General features: G+C 33.4%; 2 protein-coding genes across 2 annotated transcripts; one reads left to right on the top strand and one right to left on the bottom strand.

The window, feature by feature from the left end:
* The first annotated feature begins 1,770 nt into the window (after window positions 1-1,770).
* Window positions 1,771-17,238, top strand: Grip91 (gamma-tubulin complex component 3). Its single transcript, XM_075300686.1, has 8 exons — window positions 1,771-2,069; window positions 2,131-2,287; window positions 2,507-2,733; window positions 3,852-4,091; window positions 4,152-5,184; window positions 5,246-5,438; window positions 5,512-5,833; window positions 16,306-17,238. Exons 2-8 carry the CDS (start codon window positions 2,179-2,181, stop codon window positions 17,005-17,007), a joined length of 2,826 nt encoding a protein of 941 aa, XP_075156801.1. The 5' UTR covers window positions 1,771-2,069; window positions 2,131-2,178; the 3' UTR covers window positions 17,008-17,238.
* On the bottom strand, window positions 10,734-11,751 carry LOC142230057 (peroxisomal multifunctional enzyme type 2). Its single transcript, XM_075300687.1, has 3 exons — window positions 11,733-11,751; window positions 11,398-11,554; window positions 10,734-11,176 (listed from the first exon to the last, which is right to left on the bottom strand). The coding sequence occupies exons 2-3, from the start codon at window positions 11,528-11,530 to the stop codon at window positions 10,959-10,961; spliced, it is 351 nt and encodes a 116-aa protein (XP_075156802.1). The 5' UTR covers window positions 11,531-11,554; window positions 11,733-11,751; the 3' UTR covers window positions 10,734-10,958.
* Window positions 17,239-18,648: the final 1,410 nt, after the last annotated feature.

Below are 18,648 nucleotides of genomic sequence, written 5' to 3'. Positions count from 1 at the left end.
TGAAATCAGCTGTTCATCGAGCAAATGTTTAAAACCTTTTATTCAATGCTTGCGTATGTTGGATTGTTAAATTCCCTTGGTTCTAAGCTTGAGACCAGTGCTGCCGCTAGTGAAAAATTGAGTGAAGTAGATTTTGGAAAAAAGTGGAGTATATTGAATAAAATTGAAGTAGCATACATTTTTGAAAACAAAACAATAGAATTCATTTTATTATACCCTCCACCATAGGATGGGGGTATATAACTTTGACATTCCGTCTGTAACACATCGAAATATTGCTCTAAGACCCCATAAAGTATATATATTCTGGGTCGTGGTGAAATTCTGAGTCGATCTGATGTCAGTCCGTCCGTCCGTCCGTCCGTCTGTTGAAATCACGATAACTTCCGAACGAAACAAGCTATCGACTTGAAACTTGGCACAAGTAGTTGTTAATGATGTAGGTCGGATGGTATTACAAATGGGCCATATCGGTCCACTTTTACGTATAGCCCCCATATAAACGGACCCCCAAATTTGGCTTGCGGGGACTCTAAGAGAAGCAAATTTCATCAGATCCACCTGAAATTTCAGCATATGATCTCTAACAACCATGCAAAAATTGGTCCACATCAGTCCATACCCTGCCAGCATTTCAATGTTCCATTTCATCCTCATCGCTACCACAGACTCGTAAGTGACACTGCAACAATCGCCAACTGTGATAGTATTTTGCCATCACTATTCGCATGAAAGTATTTTGCCATCACTATTGTTACAAGATCCAATTTATATTTTGTGAAACACCAAGCGCAACTGGCTTATTATAATTTATTTCAATGAAAACGAAAATAAAGTGCGGAAAACATAGTTATTACGCTTAAAATTGTGAAAAGTAAATTGGTGAACAATTTTTGACTTTCCAAATGGAATAAAGTGATAGTTTTTCAAATATTTTTCCAGACACGCCGCCTCCATTGGGAATAAAAGTACTGGCTGATAGACGCTACAACATTTAACTTACAACTTGTAACTCAACATCAATCTCTTATTAATGCATAAAAATGTGTTAAATGTGATGTGATAGCCGTATAAATGTTATATTTATGAGAATTTATAAATGTTTCATAAAATTAATAAACTTCTAAACAATCGTGTTTTACTTGACCACAATGATTCTTTTACAACTATCTTAAAATGCACTTTGTCTGATTGTTAGAAGGGGCTCTTATTGGCGTCCTTCTAAATGTATCCAGAAGGGCTCCTAATAATTGCACTCATGCGATACTTTTTTGTAGTAACTTGGCGTGGTACAACTTCTCAATAGTGACGGCGCTTTTCCGAGGAGTTTTGGATATCGTATACGACTGTTTTCGACGTAGTGGGGATTCTCTGAAGCGCCCCCAAATTCAAAAAATGTTGGCAGGGTAATTATATATAGCCCCCATATAAACTGATTCCCCCAATTTGGCTTGCGGAACCTCTAAGAGAACCAAATTTCATCCGATCCGGCTGAAATTTGGTACATGGTGTAAGTATATGGTCTCTAACAACTATGCAAAAATTGGTCCACATCGGTTAATAATTCAATGATTAAAATCGCTATGTTCATCGTAATTAAAGGAATAGGAAAAATAATATGGGGAAAATTTTAAAAATTTGAAGCAGAACAAAAAGTGAAGCAGATTTTTGGAAGAAGGAGTGACGAAGTAAATTTTATGAAAAAGAAGCAAAATACTTCGATTGAAGTAGTAGCGGCAGCACTGCTTGAGACGATGTGGCAACAGCTTTCCCACTGTCGTGACGCTTTGCAGCCTCTCCGTCTAAAGATGCACATACGAAATAAACATAACTATACAAATTTGTTGTTACACTAGTAATTGTTTTGTGGAATAACCGTGAATTTTTTGTGATATTATACCAAAACGAAATAAAGTTTATTTGTGCCCCAGTCAGTGGGACATAAAAACGAAGAGCTAAAACACTAAAAAACTCTAAATACAAAACTTTAAATTGCCATTTGTTGTTGTTGGTTCTTGTTTATTCGAACGTTTTTGCATTGCCTTTAGCGCTATTCTCTGTGAGTGTTGGTAGGTGTTGTTTGAGTGTGTGTGCGATCAAGGAGACAAATGCCTGGATTCCTTTTTTTAGCTAGTGCCAAAAGATTTGCAAATATTTCAACAACACAAATCAACAAAGATGTCATTCAGTGTAACAGGGGTCACATCAGGTCGCAGCAATTATAAAGATATTTATGATTTGCTGGAGCGTTTGTGCAAAAGTTTCGAAGGCGCCAAAAGTAATCGTAGTAAGTATTGTATTAAACTATTGAAAAAGGAAAAATATATTTCATTGGAAAGAATTTTATTGTCATTGTATTATATATTCAATAAACAAAAATCTCAAAAACTTCATCATTTGGAATTTAAACTTTATAGTACATTGCATACTGAGGTTTACGTGTACGAATAACTCGTCTAGAATTTTGTCTCCTGCTGTTAAAACTATTCATCTTTTTTCTCTTCAGGGGATATTTTCCGCAATGCAGCCCAATACATATCAAATTGCCCTTCAGCCTTAGGTTCAACGTTGCCTTATGATGAGTCTTCATTACTATCCAAAATTACTCAGCATCTAAATGCAGCACAGGCTTCCGAAGCAGCACAAATAACTTCGTCATCCAATTCGAAAGGCAGCGGCAAACAGAATAATGCAGCTCTGTTCTTAAATTTAAACGAACAGCTAAAATCAAGCGTAAGTAGGAATTGTCGCAAATAAAGCAGTTATATATAAAAAAATAATGAAAGATGTTGTAGCCCAGGGCTGTGAACCCGTATTCATGTAAATAAAATACACATACTTCGACTCGCCTGCCATAAAAGGCCGGTCCCTTATCATTGAGTGCGGGGTTCCACTAACATACTATCCAGTTTCAGATGATTTGAAACCTCAGTAGTTTTACGCAAAGTTGCGATTCACTATCCCATTCTTTAGCTATAACAGGCAAGTCATTCCCATTGATCTGATCATACCACTGATATTATAAGAACATGTTTTGGGTTTACATGTTATAGGTGCTTATATATATTTTGTGGTATTTTCGGCTTCCATGTGCGTGATTTCAAAAGTGTGGTGGACAGCAAATTGTCTGCCTATGTGATTCCCATCTTCAATTACTGTTTTGTAGAAATCTTCCAAATGTGCAAATCGTTATGATCCTTATACTATTTCTGGTGGTAACCATAATTTTAGGCTTGGTTCCAATTGTTATATCTTCATATCTTGGACCGGGCACATTTATTTTTAAAGTACTGAGGACAAGTACTGCCTACGATCCGAGTCCTCAGCTTTATAGATCCTGCAGCAGTAAAGCGCTATAAATCTTTCTTGTCTGCTTGTCGAAATTCTTTTTCCAGATCGTTCAACGAATTCATTCAAGCACGGGCAGCGGAAAATTAGGTATTTTACGTGTCAGATAATCATTCTCAATTATTCGACTGTTCGAATTGACCTAATACGAGTAAATAGAAGCCAAATAAGCTCGCTTATCCTTAGCATTGCTTAGCTTTTACGAATGCAGACGATGTGAATTTCCCCAGATACAGACTCAAATTCTAAGCCATTACCACGACCATTAGCATTTTGATCCTCATGTGGAAATGCAAACAAAAATTCAATTAGCTCCGTTCATAAGTTCGAAGGCATGTATTTAAATTTGTATATATAGGGCTTGTAGTTAGGAGATAGCACTTTTTTAAATATACTTTTTTTTTTTTGAATTCAGATTTGCTTGATATCCATCATGGATTTTTTTTTTCATTTTGTTCCCCTTCTCTTCAAATATTTCCCAATAATTTCATTATTTTTTTCAGCATTTGGAAACTCATACTCGCAATTCACTCTTAACATTTCTCTACCTTATGGCTGATTCAAAATATACTCCAGAAAATGGATACGACAGCAATACATCGGGTGGATCTGTGCTGCCAAGAACATATTACAGTAATCCAAATGCTTCTTTGCCACCTAACAATACAATGCACGCACTGCGAAGCCATATGCTGACTAAGGCTCAACCAATGATACACTCAGCGCAAGTACCAGCCGGAGGGGTAAATTAAAATTTTTATTAGGACAAAGAACATAAATAAATACTATTTTGTTTTTCATAGGGTTCGATTTCATACAAAGACATGAATAGTAAAATATCGATATTGCGCCAATCCAATTATCAGTCTGGAAATCGTAGTAGTTCCGAAAATGATACAGTCTCATTAGGCACCATGATACCGGCAGCAGCAAGTACCCAATTTCCAATGAGGAATAGCATAGGACATGATATGAATAAAATGTTGGAAGCACAAAGTAATATTAACGACGATATAGTTCAGAATGTCATATATGCTTTCACGGGTATTCAAGGAAAATATTTGAAAAAGGATATCGTTTCCGGTAAATTTAAATTGGATGTCAAAGCAAAAAATCTTAATGTAGTGCAAGCGGGAATGCTATTGCGTTTGGCCGAGTTGGGTTATTACCATGATTTAGTGCAATCATATACGGATGCAAAAAGTGGCCTATGTGCATTGGGTCTAATGGGTCAAGGATTTATATCGGCTTTACGCAACGAATTAACAAAGTATTATGGCATGGTTGCATTACTGCAAGAACAGTTAAACAAACAAAAACAATCGGAAAAGAGTAATTTGCACAATAGTGGGACACCTCGAACGGAACGTTTAACTTTGATGAAAATTCTTGTTTGGTCTGTAGACCCATTGCAAAGATTGCAACTTTTGGCTTCCATAGCTGAAGCATGCCAAGAAAAGAAGGGAGGAGCTTTAGCCTCAACTGTCCATGGTTTTTTGAATAGCGGCAATCCCATGGTGAAGAGTATAGCCAAAGAGCTTCTATTGGCTATATGTGGTCCATTATATCAAATGCTTACCAAATGGTTGCTTGAGGGTGAAATTTGTGATCCCCATGGTGAGTTTTTCATAGAATGTTTGCTCGAAGTTGGTCCCGATAGATTGTGGCATGATAAATATCGGGTACGTTCAACTATGTTACCGAATTTTGTATCTACGGATATGGCTCACAAAATATTGGTGACCGGTAAAAGTATTAATTTTCTCTGTGAAATATGTGAAGACAAGCAACCAGTTAAGGGTAGGGATGAGCTAAGGCAGTGTATAGAAGAAAATGGTAATGATATAAGTTGTTAATTTAATAATTTAAGAAATTAATTAATTATTTTATATTTCAGCTGAGCATATCTTCTCCTCTGTGGCTGATACAAAGCTCCATTCCACAATCGATTCAATATATTTAAACACCTCTAAACGTGTTCTTGATATAGTTATGGGTCCCCATAAATTATTGGAGCACTTACAGGCAATGCGCCGCTATTTACTTTTAGGGCAGGGAGATTTTATCGGCATTTTAATGGAAAATCTAAAGTAAGTATTTTCTCCTCCATGGGGGTAATTTTCCTTAAAAAAAAATGAATTTATACCTTTTATTTAATTTCAGGTGCGAATTGGATAAACCTGCCAAAGAGTTATATTCTTATGATTTGTCTTCCATTATGGATGCTGCAATACGTTCCACCAATGCCCAATATGATGATCCAGAAATTCTTAATCACCTTGATGTAAGATTAATGTCACCATGTGATGGTGATATCGGTTGGGATATTTTATCATTGCAGTATACTGTTAGAGGTCCTCTGGCAACTATGCTTGAGCCATCTATGTGCATTTATCAGGTTTTGTTTAAACCTCTATGGCGTATGAAACATATGGAATTTGTCCTATCTTCGAAGATTTGGAAAGACCAGAAATGCAATTCGAAGGTAAGTACAATGAAAACTAAAAATTATGTACTCTCACAAGAAACGAAGATAATAACAAAAAAAGGAGAACATACTTTACACTGGTAAAGTATGTATAACAATCGATGCAAACAACAAGAGAAGACGATATTATTTCTTAGTTTGACCCATCAAAAAAAAAGTCACATAAAAAACGGTTCAAAAAAAAAAATACAAAAAAACGGTTCAAAAATCACACCAAAAAAACGCATCATAAAAAAAAAACATAATATGGTGGAGGGTATAAAAAACGGTTCAAAAAAATCACCAAAAAACGCACCGAAAAAAATCACGTAAAAAACGGTTCAAAAAATCATACTTTCACTTTCAGAATTCACAGTGGGGAGAAACCATTTACATGTGGAATGTGTTATTGGAATTTTAAAATTTTACAATTGTAAACAATGCAAAACGGCATTTAAAAAAAAGAGAGGACATTTATGTTTGAAATCGTACTAGTTAGTTTTTAAATCATTCTCGAGAAAAAGTATACAAATCTTCAAACTTTCACGAAGCGATGCAAAGGGAACATTGGCGATTAATAGCCTTTACACCGCTTTCTCCTTCTCAACGTTGAAGGGATAAGGCAACATTCTTTGAGGATGTTGATATTGAGTTTAATACAATTCTTCCACTAGAGATATAAAGTTTAAAAATCGTGTTTTCGACTAATCGACTTTTTGGATTCTTCAAACTATATTAATCGAGGTTTGATTTTTTTTTTTGAAAATCGACTGACGATGATCAATACATCGACCTTTAACTAAAAATCCTTTCATTGTAACTCTTGTTATCATTTATTTAAAAAAAAATATCATCATAACTGCCAATAATTTTTATAGCCCATAAAAAGAATCTGTACGTACAGACACACATGACACTTGCATGTGTAAAATTATCCGCGCATCCCAATAATTACTCAAGGCTAAATTGTTTATTCTGAATTTACCTAGCTAATCAAATGGATGGATAAGTCGAAAATCGCCATGTACACAGAAAAAATATCACCAAAATATTTCCAATTAAAAAGTTAATTGAAGTTGAAAATGTTTTCAATTAATAAATTAATTGATACAATTAACTTTTTAATCATGATAGAAACATTAAGTTAATTAAGCCAATGATTGAAAATTTTAAAATTTTTAATTAAAAAATTAATTGATACAATTAACTTTTTAATCAAATTCGGAAGACTAATTCAGTTAAAAAGTGCTGATTTTTTTTTTAATTTTTAATAAAAAATGTATTTCAAACAATCATTTGTTAATCCAAATAAAAACTCTAAGTCAATTCAGAAAGTAATTAAAAATAGTTACCTTTTTTAATTAATAAATTAATTGAGTTTTGCAATCAACATCAATTAAATTTTTAATTGAATCAATTAAAAAATTAATCAATTAATCAATTAATTCTTTAATCAAGAATTTTTTCTATGCCCAATTAAAACTGTGATTGATACTATCATTTTCGTGATTAAAGACATTTCAATTAAAAAATTAATTGGATCAATTAATTTGGTGATTAAATCAGAAAAAAATTTTTTGTGTGTACAGATACACACGTATGTTGAAAATTATCCGCGTCCCAATACTTCCTCGAGCCTAAATTGTTTTCGTTCCAACTTGTAACGTTCTGAAATTTCTTTACTAGTCAAAATATCGCAATATTGTGTACGTGAAACGTATGGATAGATAAGTCGAAAATCGGGTTGGAAAAAATTCGATTAGTTGGTACTTTTGTCAAAAAAGTGGAAAAGCCGAAGTTGACTTTTATATAATCGTAAAATTTGACTAATCGACTTTCAATATAACCGAATTTCAACAAAAAGGTCGACATTGTAAAATCTTAAAATAGTCGAAATTCTACTTTGCAATAATCACTACAAAAAAGACAATTTCATACAAAATCAAGCAAGTACGGCGCGGAGAGTTTTGCTCACTTCTAGATTCGGTTACACGTATGCGAACAACTTGAGATGAATCGGTAAAAAAATCTTAAGATAATTTTGAAATATTGGTTCGTTTTCTATGTATTGTTATCACTTTCCGTATTCGCCGAAATGTATATGGTGGTCAAAATCGATTTTTCATGTTTGTTTAGATCGAATAATCCAAAAGTAAACTGCAGAAAAACAGTTTGTTATTTGACAGAAATCTTTTTATGTCTCCAACGGTATGTTTGGACTAAATCTCCTAAGCACCACAGAGAAATTTAAACTTCGAGCGTCATCTGACAACCCTGGAGGTCAAAACTTTCTGAGAGTAGGTTAGCCCAATGAATATGAGTAAACCGAAGATCTCGTAAAGATCTTAAGTAAATAAATTAATAAAACAATAGCAAGACTATATATTTAGCTATAGCTTAGGAGTCTTCTTATTTGTAGCTCAGTGATATACTGAGCAGCGTTGCCAATTTAGCTTTTTTCCCGCTAGATTTGGCTTTTTTTGAAGACGTTTAGCGGGAAAAAAATGCATTTAGCTTTTAGCTTTTTTCTGGCTTTTTTCATGACCCTTTTAGCTATTTTTGGCTTTTTTATTTTCGACATGTTTCTATTGAAATATGGATAAATCGACGTTTTTATCTAAGCCTTGCTGCAAGTATAAGGGTTTCCACATATTTCAAAGCTCAGTTGAAACATTCAGTCATTATGCGGGGATTTTTGTAGCAAATACACCTTGTTGTAAAGTTTTTTCATTATATACATAAAAGTTATCGTAAACTTTAAATCTACTATTACCATACAAATTTGTTAGATAAACTGTCAGTAAATTATTGGGAATATTATCATTTGACTCGTTTATCCTTTTTATGTTATTATAATATTCTAAAGTCATTACGATATTACTAAATTAAAATAGGAGATGTGAATAGCTTTGTGCACTGAAAAAATATTGTCGTCTCCTTAAAATACGAACGCGAATTTTGGTTATAATAGCATTTGTGAATTTCTTTTATATAAACTGTTTTCCTTGTCCAAAAGACGATAAAGTCGTTTTGTCCTTATAATTAAGTGATTCAACTTAAAAATGGGTATGTTTTCATGAAAGAAGGAAGAATTAATGAAATAGTCTTTAAATGTGAGGAGTTTTTGCATCTTAACCACAAACCAAAATAGCGTTCAAAAATAGAAGATGTTTTTCAACACTTTATTTTAAAAACGTATATATACAATAATTTCTACTTGAAGTCGAGCCTGAATTTGGAAATTTAAGTTGGCGTTAGCACGTTTTTAAAGCACTTTGATAGCTCATGAAGAAAAGGAAAATGTTTTTACTGGGAAATGTAAACTATAGGTATTTTCTACAATTTAAATAAAAGTAATGTATTTCGAATTTTTCACAATTTCAAAACCAAACTAAAATTTTATTTAAAAAAATGACAAATCATTTTTTTACCAAATCCAAAGCATGATTAGATCATTTAATATTTTAAAATAACAAGTAAATAAAATAGAGGTGTTGGGAAGGTAGCTCCCACAAAACGAAGGACTTCCAGTAAAAAATTTGTGATAGTAATCAAAATGTATCGAATACGCAAACAGAGCTAATATGCCTTAGATATTGTTACAGTCTCACAGAAGTGGAATTAAAATGAAAATAATATGCATTGTAAGTGAAAAAAAGCCTTTAAGTTTTTTAAATTTCAATCAAAAATGTGACTTTTGATACAAAAAAATTTAGCTTTTTTTCTAGCTATTTTTTTAGCATTTTTAGCTTTTTTAGCTATTTTTTTTGGGCAAATCTAGCGGTTTTTGGTGAAACAATTCTGGCAACGCTGATACTGAGCATTGTTATAGACTTTTGCAAGGGTTTATTATATTTTGACTTTTTCTAAGGGGAAAATCGGCTTTTGCGATAATTTTTATCGATTGGTCCAATTTTACAAAAGTCAATTTTTTTAATAAATAATCGATTAGTCTACTTTTGTATCTCCAGTTCCCTTATAAGCGATTAGTAAACATTTTAATTATGTCCCTGCTCAGATAGCATTTCGTTCTCTACGTGGAGACACAGAATTTAGCGTATTTACCAATTGCCATTTGGAAAAAAACATACTCCAATTGTGCTTGTAGTCTTTGACCGCGGTATATTGAATCGACTGTAAGGGTCAGAGTTCATCCCATCCTCTGTATCGTTATCTCTATTCCCATAGAAAATTCTTGAAAAACAAAAGAATTGTCGACATTGTTAGCGGAAGGCATCAAATAGTTCCAGTGTTTAACATCAATCAATTTTACTGATTTTCAAAAAAATAGTTTCCTAAAATACCATGGCTATCACCTAATTTTAATTGAAAACTTCGGATGGACCCACATTGTTTTTTTATTCAACACAAAGTTTTTTGTGCAATTTTTCAGGTAGTCTGTGCAGGCATATTCTGGCGCAAGGCAGTCATTAGTTTTCTTTGCTATACTATTTGTTTTGTGGTATATTTTCCATTTAATCATTGGAATATATTGTGACTTCTTCCGTGGGGTTGTGTATTATTGAAACTTAACGTTTTTAAAAAATTCTTGTTATAAAATATCAATACGCCTATTCCTAAAAAATATTTTCCAAAGGAATTTTCTTACAAAAAGTTAATATTAATTTTCGTATAAAATTTTTAAGAACCAAACGAGCATCATTTGATTGTTGTTGTGATTTTTTACTAGAAGTTAATTCTTCGATCTTTAGAATTTTATGATCTTTATTGTGACCTTTTGAACAAACTACATACTTAGGGATAAGATTAGTTGGTAATCTTATCCCAACGTGATTGGTTGTTTGGCTGGCCACAATTATCTATACATTGAACTACGTTAATTTTGTTATCACTATTATATACTCTTTGCAATCAATTGAAAAGTTGGCAATATCAGATTATATATCAAAGTTCAATGTTTGTTTTTTTCGAGTTTTAAGTAAAAAAATACACTTTATTACACATGGAATAAAACAAAAATTTAGCTAAATTCTGTACAACAAACATACACTTTCGCATAGATTTTTGGTAGAGAAAACAACAAGACAAATCATTTATCTTACTTAATTATTATAATTCTAAAATTATATAAAAAATCTAAAGTAATTTGTATTAGTAGGGCGATGGTTGTGTGGTGGGATATTTACAAATTGGCCTTGGCTTGTTGCAACAAGGGAGCCAACTTTTGGGTCAACATGATGTTTCCGGCAATCTTTAGTTTGCCTTTCATGAAAGCAGCTTGGGGATTCAATTTACCCAAACCAATATCAACCATATCGTCATCGGCAACAGTAATGGTGGTATCAACTTTAACACCTTGGGCAGGTCCCTCATAGATTTTAGCATTCTTCAAATCCAAAGCTACAATAGAAAAAAAAAACAAGTGAAAATTACAACTTGATAATTTGCGAAACAACAGAGTCTTCAATATGAAACAGTATATTTCGTCTAGTCATGCTGCTACTGGCTTTTAAGTGTGTGTTTGTTTAGCGAAGTTGTATTTGGCGGAAAACGCCCTTTGTCCCCCAGTTTCAAGTCCATGGACTTTGCAAGATATTCAACATTCATTGTAAGATACTTACTCCATTCTTTGGCAACTTTGCCATCCTTGGTGACTTTGTACAAGAAAACACCATTTACAGCCTTGGCTTTGGCTTCATTGCCCTTAAGGCCATCAATCATTTTTTGGAAAATAGCATCGGAACCAAGAGCCATTTTGTTGCTTTAGATGTTTATAAACTGGAATTGAGTAAAATGTAAATCAATTTAATTGCGGAATATTCAATGGATGTTTATTCTAGTTTTCTTTTTTATCATTAGAAAACATCACGTCGCGGATATTACACATTTATTTATTCTATATTATATATACACTCACGCACACACACACACAAACACTATTAATTCTAATGCTTACACTTTGAATGAAAAATGTTAAATGTGGTTGATTTTGTTGATTCTACGTTTATATGTTAAAGCAGATGGTGCTGTTCACAATACTCGCGTAATGTTATCACACTGTAATGTTAATCATATTGTACTCGCCAGCACTGTTATTGATATCTTGCTCTCTTTGCTTTAGTATATTTTGACGTTTTATATTAGCACTCTTCACTCGTACTGCTAAAACCTATCAATAATCGTATAGAGATTACATTAAAATAACCAGTAAGTTGTAAGATTAGATTACCAAATATAATCATGCAAAGTATGTACTGGTTTGAATATTAAGATTAACCTTTGGCTCTTGTGGAAATTAAGCATCTATATTGAGGACCTCTTTCAATTGCAAGGTTCATTTACATTTTCGTACCTTCAACGCATATTATGCTAAGTCGAAATTATAGGTTTTCGAGAGTCGATTTATTTACAACTTGTAAAAAAAAGAAGCGTTTTAATTTAAAATTGAAATTATGATTTTGTATTCTTCCACTATATATTTACATCGAAATTCTGTTGAAATCCTGCTAATTTACGAACGAAACAAGCTATCGACTTGAAACTTGCCACAAGAAGTTATTGAAGTTGGTCCGATGGCATTGCAAATGGGCAATATAGGACTGCTTTTAGGTATAGCCCCCATAATCCGGAAATCCTTGGAGGTGCGTATTTCATACGATCTGGTTGAAATGTTATATAGGATCTCCAATAATCATGCAAAAATTGGACCATATTGGCTCAAATTTCATTCAATTCGGTGATCATAGTATATGGCCACTAACAATCAGTAAAAATTGGTCCGTGTCTATCCAAATTATTATATCCCCCATATAAACTGATTTGGCATTTTGAACCTTTCTCCCACAAAGAAAAAAAGAAAAACCCTTTAAATATTCTAGATTTTTTATTTTTACAACCCTTAAACAATTTTTTAGCAACACACAAAGAAAATTTTTTCTGATTCAATCACGAAATTAATTGATCCAATTAAATTTTTAATTGTAATGTCTTCAATCATGAAAATTATAGTATTAATCACAGTTTTAATTGGGTATCAAAAATATTTGATTAAAAAATTAATTTATTTGATGTGAAAATTTCAATTAACTCATTAATTGATGTTGAATGCAAAAATCAATTAATTTTTTAATTGATTCAATCAAAAATTTAATTGATGTCGAAACTCAGTTTTTTTCGCTCTTTTTTCACTAAACTTAAATGAAAGGTATTAAGATGACAAATAATCGTGTATAATTAGATCTGTGATAAGTTAAGTGGACCTTTTCCGGCAGAAAAGTATAAACCATTGAAAAATCGTAAGTTTTCTCTTCATGGTCGACCGAAAAATGACAAAGTTATAAGGAATTGAATGATGTCAAGTCATGCAAATATGAGTCACTCACCCACACAATAATGCATTTCTCTGTGGCCGAGAGGCATTTTTGTGTGGGTGAGTTGCTCATAACAGGTTGGCTGATAAGTCCCCGGTCTGACATATATATGGCGTCGCTAGTATTAAGTGCATATTATTTTTATATAGTACCAACCTTCAAATGGATCATGTCAAAATTTGACGTCTGTAAGTCAATTAGTTTGTGAGATAGAGCGTCTTTTGTGAAGAAACTTTTGTTATTGTGAAAAAAAATGGAAAAAAAGGAATTTCGTGTTTTGATAAATACTGTTTTCTGAAGGGAAAAAATACGGTGGAAGCAAAAACTTGGCTTGATAATAAGTTTCCGGAATCTGCCCCTGGGAAATCAACAACAATTGATTGGTATGCAAATTCAAGCGTGGTGAAATGAGCACGGAGGACGGTGAACGAAGTGGACGCCCGAAAGAGGTGGTTACCGACGAAAACATCTGAAAAATCCACAAAATGATTTTGAATGAAGTTGATCGCGATAGCAGAGGCCTTAAAGATATCAAAGGAACGTGTTGGTCATATCATTCATCAATATTTGATGAATGATATGACGAGCTCACATTTGACCAAAAACAACAACGTGTTGATGAGCGGTGTTTGCAGCTGTTAACTCGAGTTTTTCCGTCGATATGTGACAATGGATGAAACATGACTCCATCACTACACTCCGGAGTCCAATCGACAGCCGGCTGAGTGGACAGCGACCGGTGAACCGTCTCCGAAGCGTGGAAAGACTCAAAAGTCCGCTGGCAAAGAATGGCCTCTGTTTTTTGGGATGCGCATGGAATAATTTTTATCGATTATCTTGAGAAGGGAAAAACCATCAACAGTGACTATTACAAGGCGTTATTGGAGCGTTTGAAGGTCGAAATCGCGGCAAAACGGCCCCATATGAAGAAGAAAAAAGTGTTGTTCCATCAAGACAACGCACCGTGCCACAAGTCATTGAGAACGATGGCAAAAATTTATGAATTGGGCTTCGATTTCCTTCCCCACCCACCGTATTCTCCAGATCTGGCCCCATCTACTTTTTCTTGTTCTCAGACCTCAAAAGGATGCTCGCAGGGAAAAAAATTTGGCTGCAATGAAGAGGTGATCGCCGAAACTGAGGCCTATTTTGAGACAAAACCGAAGGAGTCCTACTAAAATGGTATCAAAAAATTGGAAGGTCGTTATAATCGTTGTATCGCTCTTGAAGGGAACTATGTTGAATAATAAAAACGAATTTTGACAATAAAATGTGTTTTTCTTTGTTAGACCGGGGACTTATCAGCCAACCTGTTATATGGGGGCTATACTAAAACATGGCTCGATACACACCATATTTGGCTGACATATTTGTGGTCCTAAAATACCTAGGTTTCCAATCTCATGCAAAATGGATAAAAACTACGGATTCTAGCAGCCCAAGATATAAATTCGGGAGGTAGGTCTATATAGGGGCTATATCAAAACATGGACCAATTCTCACCATTTTCGACACACCTCTTAAAGGTCCTCAAATACCTCTAGAATTCAAATTTCAGACAAATTGGCAAAAAAAACTACGAATTCTACAAACCCAAGAAATAAAATCGGGAAATCAGGCTATACCAAAACATGGACCGATACGGACCATTTTCGACACACCTCTTTATGGTCCCACAATACCTCCAGATTTCTAATTTCTATCAAATTGGATAAAAACTACGGATTCTAGAATCCCAAGAAGTAAAATCGGGAGATCGGTCTATATGGGAGCTACACAAAAACATGGACCGATACACCCCATTTTCGACACATCAATTTGTGGTTCTAAAATACCTCTTGATTTCCAATTTCAGGCAAATAGGATTGTAAATACACTTTCTAGACGCACAAGAAGCAAAATCGGGAAATCGTTTCATATGGGGACTATACCAAAACATGGACCGATACTGACCATTTTCGACACATCTCTTTATGGTCCCAAAATACCTCTAGATTTCCAATTTCAGGCAAATCAGATTGTAAATATAATTTCTAGACGCCCAAGAAGTAAAATCGGGAGATCGGTCTATATGGGGGCTATACCAAATCATGGACCGATACCCCCAGTTTCGACACACCAATTTGTGGTCTTAAAATACGTCTAGATTTTCAATTTCAGGCAAATCGGATAGAAAATACACTTTCTAGACGCCCAAAAGCAAAATCGGGAAATCGGTCCATATAGGGACTATAACAAAACATGGACCGATACACTTTTGATGGTCCTAAAATACCTTTAGATTTCCAATTTGGGAAAATTTGATAAAAACTACGAGTTTTGTAAGCCCAAGACCCCAAGTCGGGAGGTCGGTTTATATGAGGATTATATCAAAACTTGGACCGATATAGCCCATCTTCGAACTTGACCTGCCTGCTAACAAAAAACGAATCTGTGCCAAATTTCAGGACGATAGTGCCATTATTGAAGGCTGTAGCGTGATTATAAGTTTACAACAGAGAGATAGACAGACAGACGGACATGCTTATATCGTCTTAGAATTTCTCCCTCGATGTGTTACAAACGGAATGACAAACTTATTATACCTCCGTCACCATTCTATGGTGGTGGGTATAATGAATGAAAATGAAAGCAGTTTTAAAGAGAAAGAATATGAATTTTCCGTTGAAATAAACAAACGTCGGAGAGAAATACAGAGGTATTAAATTTTTTTTTCATTTGAGACTTACATTTGTCTTTACATCTTAAATATCTAGAGTTTGTAACTTTTATAAGGCTTCTAGAAAAAAAAATGAAAATTAGGTTTCTTTCAGATAAATCATCTATGAAAGGCCTACATCTTCAGAATTACTGTTTTTTTGGGTACATGCTTAATTACGTTCATAATTATACTTAATAATACCATAATTTTTTTCTATTTTATTAAGTCATTAGCAGGCAACTGCATTATATTTTAAGAATAATCATCAAAAATGATCGAAAATTATTTATATAATGCAACGTGTAATGATAATGCAAATTGTAATGAGATGTGGTTAACTAGTTTTTTTCTAGGTATATTTAAATATTTTTGATAATTTTCTTTATCTTTAATTTTATTGAAACCATTCTTTAATATTCCTTATGCTGTATTGAATTTTTTACCATACCTTTCAACAGCCTTTGCGACCCATGGCGGCAGAACTGGACAAAGTTTTGTATCGACTACATCTCTTCACTTCCGAAATGATTCATTTCATACATCAAATGCAATACTATATTCTGTTCGAAGTAATTGAATGTTCCTGGGCTGAATTGCAGGAAAAAGTTCAAAATGCCAAAGCCCTTGATGATATTCTTAATGCCCACGATGAATTTTTAACAACTATTAAATGTGGTGCATTCCTGGATTCCAATTCGGGTGAGTTGTGTCATAATATGGAAACAGTATACGAAGGTATAGTACGCCTTGAAGTGTGGCAAGATAAATTCTATGAATTGTGCTTCCGTGAATTAAATGCCCGCAAAGAATATCAAAAAGATATTTTGGAATCGGAAAAATCGGGTAAATTTGGTATAACAACCGAAAAGAAACTCGAAAGAGATCAAGAAAATAAAATTTTTGAACAAACATTGAGCAGCTACGATAAGTCTTTGGAAAATATTGGAGCAGATTATGAAAAGGCGGTGCGATGCTTTCTGCTTGCCCTTAATTCGAATAATGATCACAATCTACAATTATTCGGTATACGTTTGGACTTTAATGAATACTATAAGAAGAGGGATCAACGTTTGGGAGTTCCATTGACATTTGAACATATGCGTATGAGCAATATATATTTCAACAACAGCAAAAGTTTATTGGGTAGTCGTATAAATTGACAGCATCATATGGATGATGAGGCAAAGTTTACGATGATTTCTCATAAGCCCAATATGATTATGATGATACCTTTCATCGGCGATGGTATTGATGATGGTGATATGAACGTATCAATCGGTTATTGTAAATATTTATTACGTTTTAATCATCAAAAAGAGGCACACTTGTTAAATACTCTTTTTAAAAAATATCGCCATATAAGCTGTGCCAATAGTATTAAGCATAAGCCTTTTAATATAACCTGCATGCAGAGAAACGAGAATACTAAACAAAATTATATTGATAGTAAGAATGCCGTGCCGTATGTTAGAGATTGTGATGATAAACGTGGTCCTTTGGTTTTAAACAAAGTATATGGCTATAGCAAAGTAATGCAAGCATGTTGTCAGATATTGTAAGTACCTAGATCTAAAAAAAACAAGCAAAAAACGAGTGGGCAAATAAGAACAATCAAAATTCATTATATTTACCATAGTGATAATTAAGTATCTAAATCTGTCACTCATAATACTCAAAAAGTCGAATTTTATTAAAAGCTTTAAACAAGAAAAAAAAGACAGCCCCGCCCACAGGAACAGATAATTTTAGCATAATTACGCTTGGTTGATATGTTAAAATAACAATAATGGTATTTCAAAAACTCGTTATGATAAATATTTCAAAAGTTCAATTCACTTCCATAAATCCCTACATAAATCACTTTCATCTCAAAAATAGAGTTATACATTTTGTTTATTCCCAATGCCCCCAAATTTTTCAAGTCCATTAAATACAATTTAATCTTTTTTACTATAATTTGAAACAAAATCTGGAATTTTGTTTTAAGTAATCTGAAACATCTAATCCATTTGTATTGAGCTAATTTTTGTTGTGTTCATGTAGCAGATTTTCTTTTCGAAATCCAACATTTTTGTAAAATTGTTAATTTATTAATTGTCTTAATTAATCGTTGTAATAAAATTTATCCTATCTCTTGCCACCACCCTTTTAAGTATATAATTTGTTATTAATTCTTTTTTTTTTTTAATAAATTAAAATTATATGTAAAATTTAATCTATAAATTCGCACATGTCTTTTAGACAAATATGTTGTATTATTTACTAATGAAATTATTAAATAAAAATATGTATTCTTTTTATTGTGTAACAAAATGTTAGTGGTTTTATTATTTGTTGAAATTTAGAAAAAAAATTGTAAGCCCACTTTGCCGTCCCTTCCGACCGTGAGGTCCTCGTCCCCATAACGTAGGGACAGCGTACACACCATGATCCGGACCATGGCGGTGTGGAGGCTGAGGGATGTAAACAGCTACAGAGAAGGACTCGTCAGCCGGATATATTACATCACAAGACTAAATACTAGCTTATCCACTAAAATTCTGGACTTCATCACATCAATTAAGTTAGTGTCAACTAAATGATATATTGAATTACATTTAATGCTCATGCTACGAATATACTCCACAGAAGCATAATTCGAACGTTGAAAATCAATGAAAAGAACCGAGTAGTTCGTTATCTGTATTCTCTTAGACGATTCGATCATGTATCTGCATCTCCTAAGCATTTTCTGGGGTGTTCATTCTGGCGTTATATTGACATCCGTTCGATAATTCTTTTTTATAATGTTTACAAGCAAC

This window comes from Haematobia irritans, chromosome 3, assembly GCF_050003625.1.
Source record: "Haematobia irritans isolate KBUSLIRL chromosome 3, ASM5000362v1, whole genome shotgun sequence".
Taxonomy (NCBI): domain Eukaryota; kingdom Metazoa; phylum Arthropoda; class Insecta; order Diptera; family Muscidae; genus Haematobia; species Haematobia irritans.
Note: the sequence above shows the minus strand (reverse complement) of the source record. Positions and strands in the feature narration are given on the sequence as shown.

Excerpts from the sequence above, each read along its gene's own strand:
- Grip91 (XM_075300686.1), top strand. The coding sequence starts at position 2,179 with ATGTCATTCAGTGTAACAGGGGTCACATCAGGTCGCAGCAATTATAAA. Across the intron at positions 5,185-5,245 it reads GCAGTGTATAGAAGAAAATG|CTGAGCATATCTTCTCCTCT; the intron begins GTAATGATATAA and ends TTTATATTTCAG. Across the intron at positions 5,439-5,511 it reads ATTTTAATGGAAAATCTAAA|GTGCGAATTGGATAAACCTG; the intron begins GTAAGTATTTTC and ends ATTTAATTTCAG.
- LOC142230057 (XM_075300687.1), bottom strand. The coding sequence starts at position 11,530 with ATGGCTCTTGGTTCCGATGCTATTTTCCAAAAAATGATTGATGGCCTT. Across the intron at positions 11,177-11,397 it reads CAAAGTTGCCAAAGAATGGA|CTTTGGATTTGAAGAATGCT; the intron begins GTAAGTATCTTA and ends TTTCTATTGTAG.